Raw genomic sequence first — 11,279 nt, 5'->3', positions numbered from 1 at the left:
TCTGAAAAATATTGTGGCAATAATTTTTCGCACAAAACAATTATACAATTAAAAAAATAAAATTAAAAAATAAAATTATATATATATATATATTTATATATATATATATATTTATATATATATTTTTTTTTAATTCTGAAAAATATTGTGGCAATAATTTTTCGCACAAAACAATTATACAATTAAAAAAAAAAATTATATATATATATATATATATATATATATATATATATATATATATATATATATATATATATATATATATATATATATATATATATATATATATATATATATATATATCACACATGCGACGCCACTACCAGCCGCCAGAGGGCGCTGTTCCACAGGTGCTCGTCATTACCAGCGAGCAGGCAGCCTTTAACAACAAGGAAGTGACTTCCAAGTCACCCGACTCTTGTGAAGATGGCACCGAGCGGCCTTAAAACAATAGTTGGAGAAAGTAAGTAACCAATATTCCCTCGCCGAACTATTTTAGAGACTTTTCCTCACCTCCACGACTTTAGTTCCGTGTCTAAAGTTGGCTACAAGACGCTTTAATCGATCGCTAAAGTTAACGTCAAGTTCCTCAAAAGGTGTTTCCGGGCTCGGGTACAGATTTTAAAATATTGAACTCCAGCAAAGTAATTACTATTAAGTGGAAAATATTGATTTTGTGGAATTTCTCTACAACAACTTTCACGTTGTTGGTTGGTGTTATATGTGTATGTTTAAGTCAAATGTACGGCTAATGGCAGCTTGCTTACGTAATGGCAACTTCCGGTTGGTTGCATCCAGAGGCGTAAATAATGTAGCAGAAATGTGGGTTATTATTCATCATATATCTTAAAATGTATCATATACCTTAATGTACCTCCATTTATGGCAATTCAGGAAATAAGACTTTTTTTTAAAGGGAAACGTCTAACTTAAGTTAATATTTAAAAAAAAAAAATTGTTTCTAATATTAGATTGTGAGAAAAAAGTATTCAATATTTTTTTAGGCGCTTGACAGTTATTTTCTGTTTAATTGATAACCATTTTATTAAAACAGGAGTCATGATATCATGACTCCTGTTTTTTAATTTTTGCCATATTGCTACAACCTTTGAAACACATTTATCCTCCGAGTAACTATTTATCTAGTTCACTAGTGTATGTGAGTAAGAAAGGCTGTTTTCATTGTTTTTTCTGGGAGAAAAATACCGTCATATTGGGATATATATATATATATATATATATATATATATATATATATATATATATATATATATATATATATATATATATATATATATATATATATTTATATACCGTATTTTTCGGAGTATAAGTCGCTCCGGAGTATAAGTCGCACCGGCCGAAAATGCATAATAAAGAAGGAAAAAAACATATATAAGTCGCACTGGAGTATAAGTCACATTTTTTGGGGAAATTTATTTGATAAAAGCCAACACCAAGAATAGACATTTGAAAGGCAAGTTAAAATAAATAAAGAATAGTGAACAACAGGCTGAATAAGTGTACGTTATATGACGCATAAATAACCAACTGAGAACGTGCCTGGTATGTTAACGTAACATATTATGGTAAGAGTCATTCAAATAACTATGACATATAGAACATGCTATACGTTTACCAAACAATCTGTCACTCCTAATCGCTAAATCCCATGAAATCTTATACGTCTATTCTCTTACGTGAATGAGCTAAATAATATTATTTGATGTTTTACGGTAATGTGTTAATAATATCACACATAAGTCGCTACTGAGTATAAGTCGCACCCCCACCTAAACTATGAAAAAAACTGTATATACAGGTATGTATATATATATATATATATATATATATATATATATATATATATATATATATATATATATATATATAGTTGAGGTTTCTGTGGTTTATCCGTTATACAGTGCTCAATACCGGGGTAGAGCGGAATATACCTTAGGTCAGGGAAAAACAGAGGCTATTTCATCCCTACAAGCCTGTTTCGCGGGTTTCCCTGCTCTTCAGGGGATTTTACCATTTTATAAAATCCCCTGAAGAGCAGGGGATATACGTTAGCCTCTGTTTTTTCCTGACCTAACGTATATTCTGCTCTACCCCGGTATTGAGCACGGTATAACGGATAAACCACAGAAACCTAGACTAATTATATATATGTATATATATATATATATATATATATATATATATATATATATATATATATATATATATATATATATATATATATATATTATACATACATACATACAGTACAGGCCAAAAGTTTGGACACACCTCATTTCAATGCGTTTTCTTTATTTTTGTGACTATTTACATTGTAGATTGTCACTGAAGGCATCAAAACTATGACACCTGTGAAGTGAAAACCATTTCAGGTGACTACCTCTTGAAGCTAATCGAGAGAATGCCAAGAATGTGCAAAACAAAGGGTGGCTATTTAGAAGAAACTAGAATATAAAACATGTTTTCAGTTATTTAACTTTTTTTTTTGTTAAGTACATAACCCCACATGTGTTCATTCATAGTTTTGATATGACAATCTACAATGTAAATAGTCATGAAAATAAAGAAAACGCATTGAATGAGGAGAAGGTGTGTCCAAACTTTTGGCCTGTACTGTATATATATATATATATATTTATATATATATATATACATTGTTTAATTTTATAGAAGTGTGGTATCTTTTTAATCTTAAAGGTGTATCCTGGTAGTTAAGCCTGACATCTTTCATGGTTGGAAGAGCAGGTCGCGCCACATTATTTTCGAAGCTACTCATCACAAGAGACAATAACGGAACATTCTTGCACATTCTTGTGTTCTGCATCATTATTTGCTAGCATTATCGTATAATTTGCATATTTGTCCATTAAGCATGCATACGTACATTTTAGTTAACCTTTTTAATTTGATAAAATGTTTGTAGTCTGTCAGGTTCAAACACTGATGACATCTATTAAACAAGACAAGAAGCGAGGAATTAAACAGAGACAGAATTCAATTTGGCTCAATTGAGGAGAAACGTCTGGGCTGTACTCTTGTACATTCTCCACCACGCTCTGGAGAAAGATTGAACGTCTCCTCTTTTATTTGGATTTTCCCTGATTACATGGCAACAGCTGTTTCTAAGGGAGGGGGGGTCGTAAACAGCCATCGCCTTTGTTACAAAACAGTTCAAAGAAAAGGTCGTAAACAGTTAAAAAAAAAGAGGTGCCTGGAGGGGAGTCAGGCCCTGCTTCCTCTCCGCTTTGTAGATCTCGGGTCAAGACAAAATCTTCCTGTGAATTACAATAGAAGAAAGAACTTGTTGAGAATAGGTTCCATGCTTTAATGGTGGTCTCCAAAAGTGTCCAATAGCACACTGACCTTTCGGAAAAAATTGAAACTTGATTGGTCAGAATACTTGCCAAATATCGCTATCCGCTATTGTCGTAATGACAAGATACATTCACACACGGTCCCATTATAAGGTGTTTATGAGCTAGCACCAAACCAATTGTTGGCGGTCCAAATGTATCCACAAATAAATGACTGTTTTAATCCCTGTGTTTGCTTCTATAGAAATCATTAACGGTGTAATCAAGAGTGTAAAGAAGGATGGCGAGTGGAGGGTAAACAGGACCCAAAATATATTAATACCATATTATTATTATTTGCTATTAATTGTGCTTGATAATCAATCTGCTGTCAGGTTCTTATTGTTGACCACATGAGCATGCGGATTCTGTCCTCCTGTTGCAAGATGTCAGACATTTTGGCAGAGGGCGTTACCAGTAAGTGTGCACTTATTATTATTATTATTATTATTATTATTGTTATTATTGTTATGTAGAGGCTATGCACTCTGCCGTTTATTTGTCATGCTTTTACTTGCATTGACCTGTTGTTTGTCCACAAAATAAAGCTCGTCTTGTTTGAGTTCACATTGATTATATTACATATCGACTATAAAGGTTTTTCTGTTTGTTTGTTTTTTCCAGTTGTGGAGGATCTCAATAAAAGCAGGGAGCCCATCGCTTGTCTGGAGGCCATATATTTAATCTCGCCAGTGGAAAAGGTTTGCTGCCAACTCATTTGCTAAATATATTATTTCAGGTATTAAAAATGGTAACAAGGGTCTGCTTTCAACCTGCAGTCCGTTCGTGCGCTCATCAACGACTTTAAGGACAGCACTTTTACCTACAAAGCAGCCCACATCTTCTTCACAGACAGTAAGATCATTTTGTGTTGCAAAATAACCCAAAATTGGGCTACAAATGATTTGATTACATGTTTGCTTGGCTCTACTAGCTTGCCCCGATAATCTTTTCAACGAAATTGCGAGATCCCGAGTTTCCAAGGCTGCCAAGACTTTAAAAGAGATCAACGTTGCTTTCCTGCCTTATGAATCTCAGGTAAATACTTACTACTTGCTGCTGCTTTGAAAGATAGCTAGCGTACTTTCAATTTGTGCTGTGCGATATAGAACCATGTATATTGTAGTGCGACCCCAAAATAATACGTTGCAGTAATCGAGACTAGATGAATAATGATCTCAGCGTCCCTGGTGGACAAAATGGAACAAATTTTACCGATATTACGAAGACGAAAGAAGGCTGTTTTAGTAACACTCTTAATGTGTGACTCAAATGAGAGAGTTTGGTCGAAGATAATACGAGATTCTTTACCGAGTTGCTTTGTGTAATTGTTTGGTTGTCAAATGTTATGGTGGTGGTAATAAATACTTGCCGGTGTCTAGCAGGACCGTTAAACAGCATTTTCGTTTTCTTAGCGTTAAGATGCAAAAAGTTGTTTGACATCCATTGTTTTAATTTAATTTAGACACGCCTTCAGGTGACTACAATCTGGTGTGTTGGTTAGCTTTAGGAGCATATAAACTTGGGTGTCATCAGCATAACAGTATATAATTATATTATTTGCGTGCGTCACTAGATCAGCGACAAACTCTGAAAATTCACTGATAAAAGTCTGAATAGGGCGCAGGGGGGGCGATAGATAACAGCCAGAGAGAGAGGTGGCAGTGTGACAGACCTCACCGTAAGCACCTTAAAGGATTTATATTTATTACTAAGGTTAGGAGTTTTCTTTGGATATTAGTGCGACCCTTCCACACATTTTAAGGGGACGGGCAATATGTGCACTCGTATAGTTAGGAGGAGATGCCTCGTTAAGCGGGAAAATTTCATCTGGTTTTAGCCAAGTTTTGCTGAGACCGATGACGTTAAGATTGTTGTCTCTAATGACTTATTAACTAATAACGTTTTGGGAGACAATGATCTGATGTTTAAAAAGCCCATATTATAGGTAGCGTGCTGTTTTGAGGAATTTTGTTTAATGGTATCTGTAGTACTGATATTAATAACGTTACGTTTATTTTGTAGAGTGCGCCTTAAATAATTTCGATCACATCTAGGAAGTGATATGTTGGGGATCTTGAGATTATATGATTGGTACTGCGATAGACTGAAGGCGTCATAACTTGGCAACCTCTGTAGAATGCATGTTCACTTCTGGCACAGTCACTATAGAAAATGAGAGTGTTGTATTATTCTAGGAGAAATGTTATGTGTGCAGGTATTTTCCAGCCTGGCGCTGGTTAGTTCTATCTTAAAGGGAAACTTCGGTTTTTTTCAACCTGGGCCCTGTTTTCATAATTTTTTCTGTATATGTGAGTGCTGGATAAAACATTTTTTGAGGTCGCGCCAGTATTGAGCAGGGCAGGCAGCCTCCAGCCCAGCTAACGCTCGTACACAGGGCAACTGGCTCTCGTCAAAATTCGGCCTATAAACATGCATTTTTTTCACACTGACAGGCTCAGATAGTTACAATGAGTGTCCGACAACATACTAGAAAGGAGAAATTAACGTATGTCTCTACCTTTAGCTGGAGATCGCTGTGTGTTGTGAGCTGTGTCCAAATCTCACCACGCTACAAATCTCGTTCCGAAATCTCGCGATAACTCGCGACAAAACACCGGTGGAAAAACAGTTACCTGACTGAGGTGAAGAGAGATGACTGAAGTGATTTTCTGTTGGATTACCGAAGACTGTTATTTTAGTTTTATAGTGGAGGCAGAAAATCACTTCAGTCATCTCTCTTCACCTCAGTCAGGTAACTGTTTTTCCACCGGTGTTTTGTCGCGAGTTATCGCGAGATTTCGGAACGAGATTTGTAGCGTGGTGAGATTTGGACACAGCTCACAACACACAGCGATCTCCAGCTAAAGGTAGAGACATACGTTAATTTCTCCTTTCTAGTATGTTGTCGGACACTCATTGTAACTATCTGAGCCTGTCAGTGTGAAAAAAATGCATGTTTATAGGCCGAATTTTGACGAGAGCCAGTTGCCCTGTGTACGAGCGTTAGCTGGGCTGGAGGCTGCCTGCCCTGCTCAATACTGGCGCGACCTCAAAAAATGTTTTATCCAGCACTCACATATACAGAAAAAATTATGAAAACAGGGCCCAGGTTGAAAAAAACCGAAGTTTCCCTTTAACTGACTCCTCACCCGGACTAACAGACACTCTAATTGCCTGTGTCCGAGCTTGCTCTAGTGTAGTTAGTCAAGTGTGACTCAAATAGTAGTCTTAATTTCTAGAGAGAGTGATGGCGCCTTCCCGGTTAGGCCCGGTTTACCCCAGAAAGAGGGCCAATTATCAATAAGCATTAGTCCCTGTGCTCTACAAAAACTAGTGAGCCGCTTGTCAAGCGAGACTAATCTGCTATACCTCTCATCATTGCCTCTCGCAGGCAGAGACAAATACTCGATGCTCTGTTTTGCTTCATGATGGTCATGTTTTTTAACCAATCTCGCTCAAGTTTTACGCACAAGTGCTTGTCAGTTCTCTAAAGTTGCTGTGTGTTGTTATGTAGCATTCATTGGGCCATGGGTGTGCTTTTAAGGCAATCCAATTTATGGGGTGTAATAACCGTGCCACCATGTGTTATAGCTGTCATAAAAACAACAGCGCCGGCTTTACAGGTTTGACAAATTGTCACCTTTTTATGTGCTGACTGAACATGCATTTTTTTAGCATTATGTCTGTAAAGGCAGTGTACCTAATGTATAGTCCCGTTGGGCTAAATACAAAGTGTTTTATTCCCCGCTGTCATCCTTGCAGGTGTTCTCTCTGGATGACCCGACCTCCTTCCACACATTCTACAGCCAAAAGACCGCAAAAGACCAACGAGACAAGATGACGGAGACTCTTGCCGAGCAGATCGCGACTTTATGCGATACGCTCAAAGAGTATCCGGCGATTCGATACCGCAAGTACGCACGCTGCACGTGAGTGGAACAAATTAAAAAGCCCAATAAAACCCTTTTTGTTTCTGGTAGCGGGCAGGAGAGTAATGCTAAACTGGCCGAAGAGGTCTACCAGCACCTGAACGCCCACAAAGCTGACAACCCAAGCATGGGAGAGGTTTGGAACAGCCATTTTCTAGCACATCATTACTGCGACTCTTTAATTTGTCTCCGTTCTTCTCTTTTTATTCTGCTCTGGCAGCGTTTGCCATATAAGGATGTGTAAACATCTCCTGAGATGGTGCAGCTTTTGGCTTCTACAGGTTGTGGGTGTCTTCTGGGTTTTTCTTTATGCTCCTTTCTCCTTCTTTTCTTTTCCTAGATCTCACCTTCCACTGTATGAGTCTTAACAGGCATGTATTGCTTTTCTGTGAATGTTTTGTGTGCCTTTTTGTCTGCAATTGGCATGGGAGGTTTGCTGCAGAACAATATTGCGACATACTGCATCATCGTGACAATTTAAAACCACGCCAGACCACACTTTACCACGTGAGTTAATTACTCTTCCTTAATTACGTCTTAATTGCTTCCAGGGGCCAAACAAGGCACGATCCCAACTACTTATCGTCGACCGTGGATTCGATCCTGTCTCTCCTGTCCTGCATGAGCTGACCTTCCAGGCGATGGCCTACGATTTGCTGGATATCCAAAAAGACATCTACAGGTGAGTAAACAGGAAAATGAGAGAATACCTTTTGTGTTTTGTTTTCTTCGCTGATGCAACTTCCTGTCTGTAATAGTTGATACTGCTATACATCAGTGTTTTATTCTCACAGCATACCACCAAACAACAATGTTGTCTGCACCAGGGAATACACAGGTTAATTAGGTACCTTTTTGGCATCTAGTGAAAGATTATGTCATTGGTCTGCCTGTCACTCTACGGTGCTGGCATAGATGAACAGAGATGCATTTGTAGTACTGTATTTTTCGGACTATAAGGCGCACTTAAAATCTTTTAATTTTCTCAAAAATCGACAGATACGTCTAATGTACGTAATAATTCTGGTTGTGCTTACCAACCTCGAAGCAATTTTATTTGGTACATGGTGTAGTGATAAGTGTGACCAGTAGATGGTAGACACACATAATATACTTGCTGCTGCTTTGAAAGATATGCTAGCGTACTTTCAATTAGTGCTGTGCGATATATAATCATGTATATTATAGTACGACCCCAAAATAATACGTCACAGTAATCGAGACGAGATGTAACGAACGCATGAATAATGATCTCAGCGTCGCTGGTGGACAAAATGGAACGAATTTTAGCGATATTACAAAGATGAAAGAAGGCTGTTTTAGTTACACTCTTAATGTGTGACTCAAATGAGAGAGTTGGGTCGAAGATAATACGAGATTCTTTACAGAGTTGCTTTGTGTAATTGTTTGGTTGTCAAATGTTAAGGTGGTGGTAATAAATACGTGCCGGTGTCTAGCAGGACTGATAATCAGCATTTCCGTTTTCTTAGCATTAAGATGCAAAAATTTGCTGGACATCCATTGTTTAATTTCATTTAGACACGCCCTCAGTTGACTACAATCTGGTGTGTTGGTTAGCTTTAGGGGCATATACAGTAAAGTTGGGTGTCATCAGTATAACAGTATATAATTATATTATCTGCGTGCAACACTAGATCAGCGACAAACTCTGAAAATTCACTGATAAAGTCCGAATAGGGCCCAATGGGGCGATAGATAACAGCCAGAGAGAGAGGTAGCAGTGTGACAGACCTCACAGTGAGCACCTCAAATGATTTATATTTATTACTAAGTTTAGGAGTTTTCTTTGGATATTAGTGCGACCCTTCCACACATTTTAAGGGGACGGGCAATATGGGCACTCGTGTAGTTAGGAGGAGATGCCTCATTAAGCGGGAAAAATTAATCTGGTTTTCGCCAAGTCTTGCTGGGACCAATGACGTTAAGATCGTTCTCTCTAATAATCTCATTAACTAATAATGTTTTGGGAGACAATGATCTGATGTTTAAAAACCCCATATTATAGGTAGCGAGCTGTTTTGAGGAATTTTGTTTAATGGTATCTGTAGTACTGATACTAATAACGTTACGTTTATTTTGTGTAGTGCGCCTTAAATAATTTGTTTGTAGAAGTTGATACTGCTGTACATCAGTGTTTTATTCTCACAGCACACCACCAAACAACAATGTTGTCTGCACCAGGGAATACACAGGTTAATTAGGTAACTTTTGCCATCTAGTAGAAGAGTATGTCATTGTTCTGCCTGTCACTCTACGGCGCTGGCATAGATGAACAGAGATGCATTTGTAGTACTGTATTTCTCGGACTATAAGACGCACTTAAAATCCTTTCATTTTCTCAAAAATCGACATACGCCTAATGTACGGAATAATTCTGGTTGTGCTTACCAACCTCGAAGCAATTTTATTTGGTACATGGTGTAATGATAAGTGTGACCAGTAGATGGCAGTCACACATAAGAGATACGTGTAGACTACAATATGATGCCAGTGTGTCTTACACACGGCACTCAAAAATCTTAAAATGTTTTAGTACGACTTTGAAGCCGCACCGCTTCATGGATTGTCAGTCCATTACAGCTACCGTAGTCAGAGATACTCTGGTGTGTGTATAAGGGCCGCAAAATTATCTGGCGTTTTGTTTCACAATATTATGCAAAACCAACTTTTCTTACCTTCTGGTACCTGCTGATGTGTATTTGAGATCTGCATAAGTTCTGGAAATTTGCGCACGTCCGCCACTGTAGTCCTTGCTGATTTTGTTGTCGATAAGCTTCTTCTTTTTCACAATCTTCTTGTTATGGGGCACTCACCCTGTGCTGTTGCCATTTCTAATATAAAGTAGTGTAAAGTTCTAACTTCTATCTCGCTATGGAAGCGCTAAAAACTACCAGTGTAGCGGGTTTACATAATTCACCCACGGAACTTTAATTATTAGAGAGTTCCGGTCGGACGGTTTTTCACGGGACACATTTCTGGAGTTGTTGTTGCGCTAGTGAGCCACGGTAGTCGATAAGCTTCTTCTTTTTCTCTATCTTCTTGTTATGTGACATTCGTCCTCCGCTGTTGCCATTTCTAATATAAAGTAGTGTAAAGTTCTTACTTATATCTGTCAGTAACCTCGCCATGAAAGCGCTAAAACATGCCGGTGTAGTGAGTTTACATTATTCACCCAAGGAACTTTAGTTATTAGAGTTCCGGTCGGACGGTTTTTCACGGGACACATATACGGCCTTGTTGTCGTTTCCGGCTGCTCCGTTATTGATTGAAGTAAAGTCGGAATGTCATTAAAACCGTTAGCTCCATCCTTTGACACTTCTTCCACTCCCGTCCTTGCACGCTACACCGCTACAACAAAGATGACGGGGAGAAGACGCTGTCGAAGGTGAGCCACGTAAATAAGACCGCCCACAAAACGGCGCATCATGAAGCGACTGTCAGAAAGCGACTTGAAGATGATCTGTAAAACATCATCTTTGCAACATTTTGACCAAAGAACCACCATTACATGTTATGTAGACCACAAGGAGTGTTTTCAGAATATTTTTTTGAAAAAAATCATAATAATATGACCCCTTTAATGCGCCTTATAATCCGGTGCGCCTTTTGTATGAAAAAAGACCTGAATAGAACCGCTCATCGGCAGTGCGCTTTATAATCCGGTGCGCCCTGCGGTCCAGAAAATACGGTAAGTAAATAATAATAATAATAATAATCATCTTTTCAGACAATGTATAAAGACAACTTTTCAGGCCAACAGAACACTAAAGATGCTTTTTTAGAAAGTAAATAACTTTTTGGAAGTAAATAATAACTTTTCAGACCAACAGATGAACAAAGATGCATATGTACTAAGTACAACTTTTCAGATTTCTAATAAGTAAATAATAACTTTTAAGATTCGTAGTAAGTACCGTATTTTCCGCACTACAAGGCGCACCTAAAAACC

At 37.9% G+C, this 11,279-nt stretch overlaps 1 protein-coding gene across 1 annotated transcript in view; it reads left to right on the top strand.

Moving 5' to 3' along the window:
• The first annotated feature begins 349 nt into the window (after nt 1-349).
• Nucleotides 350-11,279, top strand: part of stxbp2 (syntaxin binding protein 2) — a 42,271-nt gene continuing 31,341 nt past the window's right edge. Inside the window, exons 1-9 of the mRNA XM_062049917.1 lie at nt 350-463; nt 3,583-3,632; nt 3,713-3,794; nt 4,002-4,078; nt 4,157-4,232; nt 4,312-4,415; nt 7,143-7,294; nt 7,361-7,445; nt 7,861-7,991. Coding sequence (XP_061905901.1) covers nt 427-463; nt 3,583-3,632; nt 3,713-3,794; nt 4,002-4,078; nt 4,157-4,232; nt 4,312-4,415; nt 7,143-7,294; nt 7,361-7,445; nt 7,861-7,991 — 794 coding nt within the window. The 5' untranslated portion in view covers nt 350-426. The remainder of the gene's footprint in view (nt 464-3,582; nt 3,633-3,712; nt 3,795-4,001; nt 4,079-4,156; nt 4,233-4,311; nt 4,416-7,142; nt 7,295-7,360; nt 7,446-7,860; nt 7,992-11,279) is intronic.

This window comes from Entelurus aequoreus, linkage group LG06 (genome assembly GCF_033978785.1).
Source record: "Entelurus aequoreus isolate RoL-2023_Sb linkage group LG06, RoL_Eaeq_v1.1, whole genome shotgun sequence".
Lineage (NCBI taxonomy): Eukaryota > Metazoa > Chordata > Actinopteri > Syngnathiformes > Syngnathidae > Entelurus > Entelurus aequoreus.
This window is presented reverse-complemented; position numbering and strand designations above follow the sequence as displayed.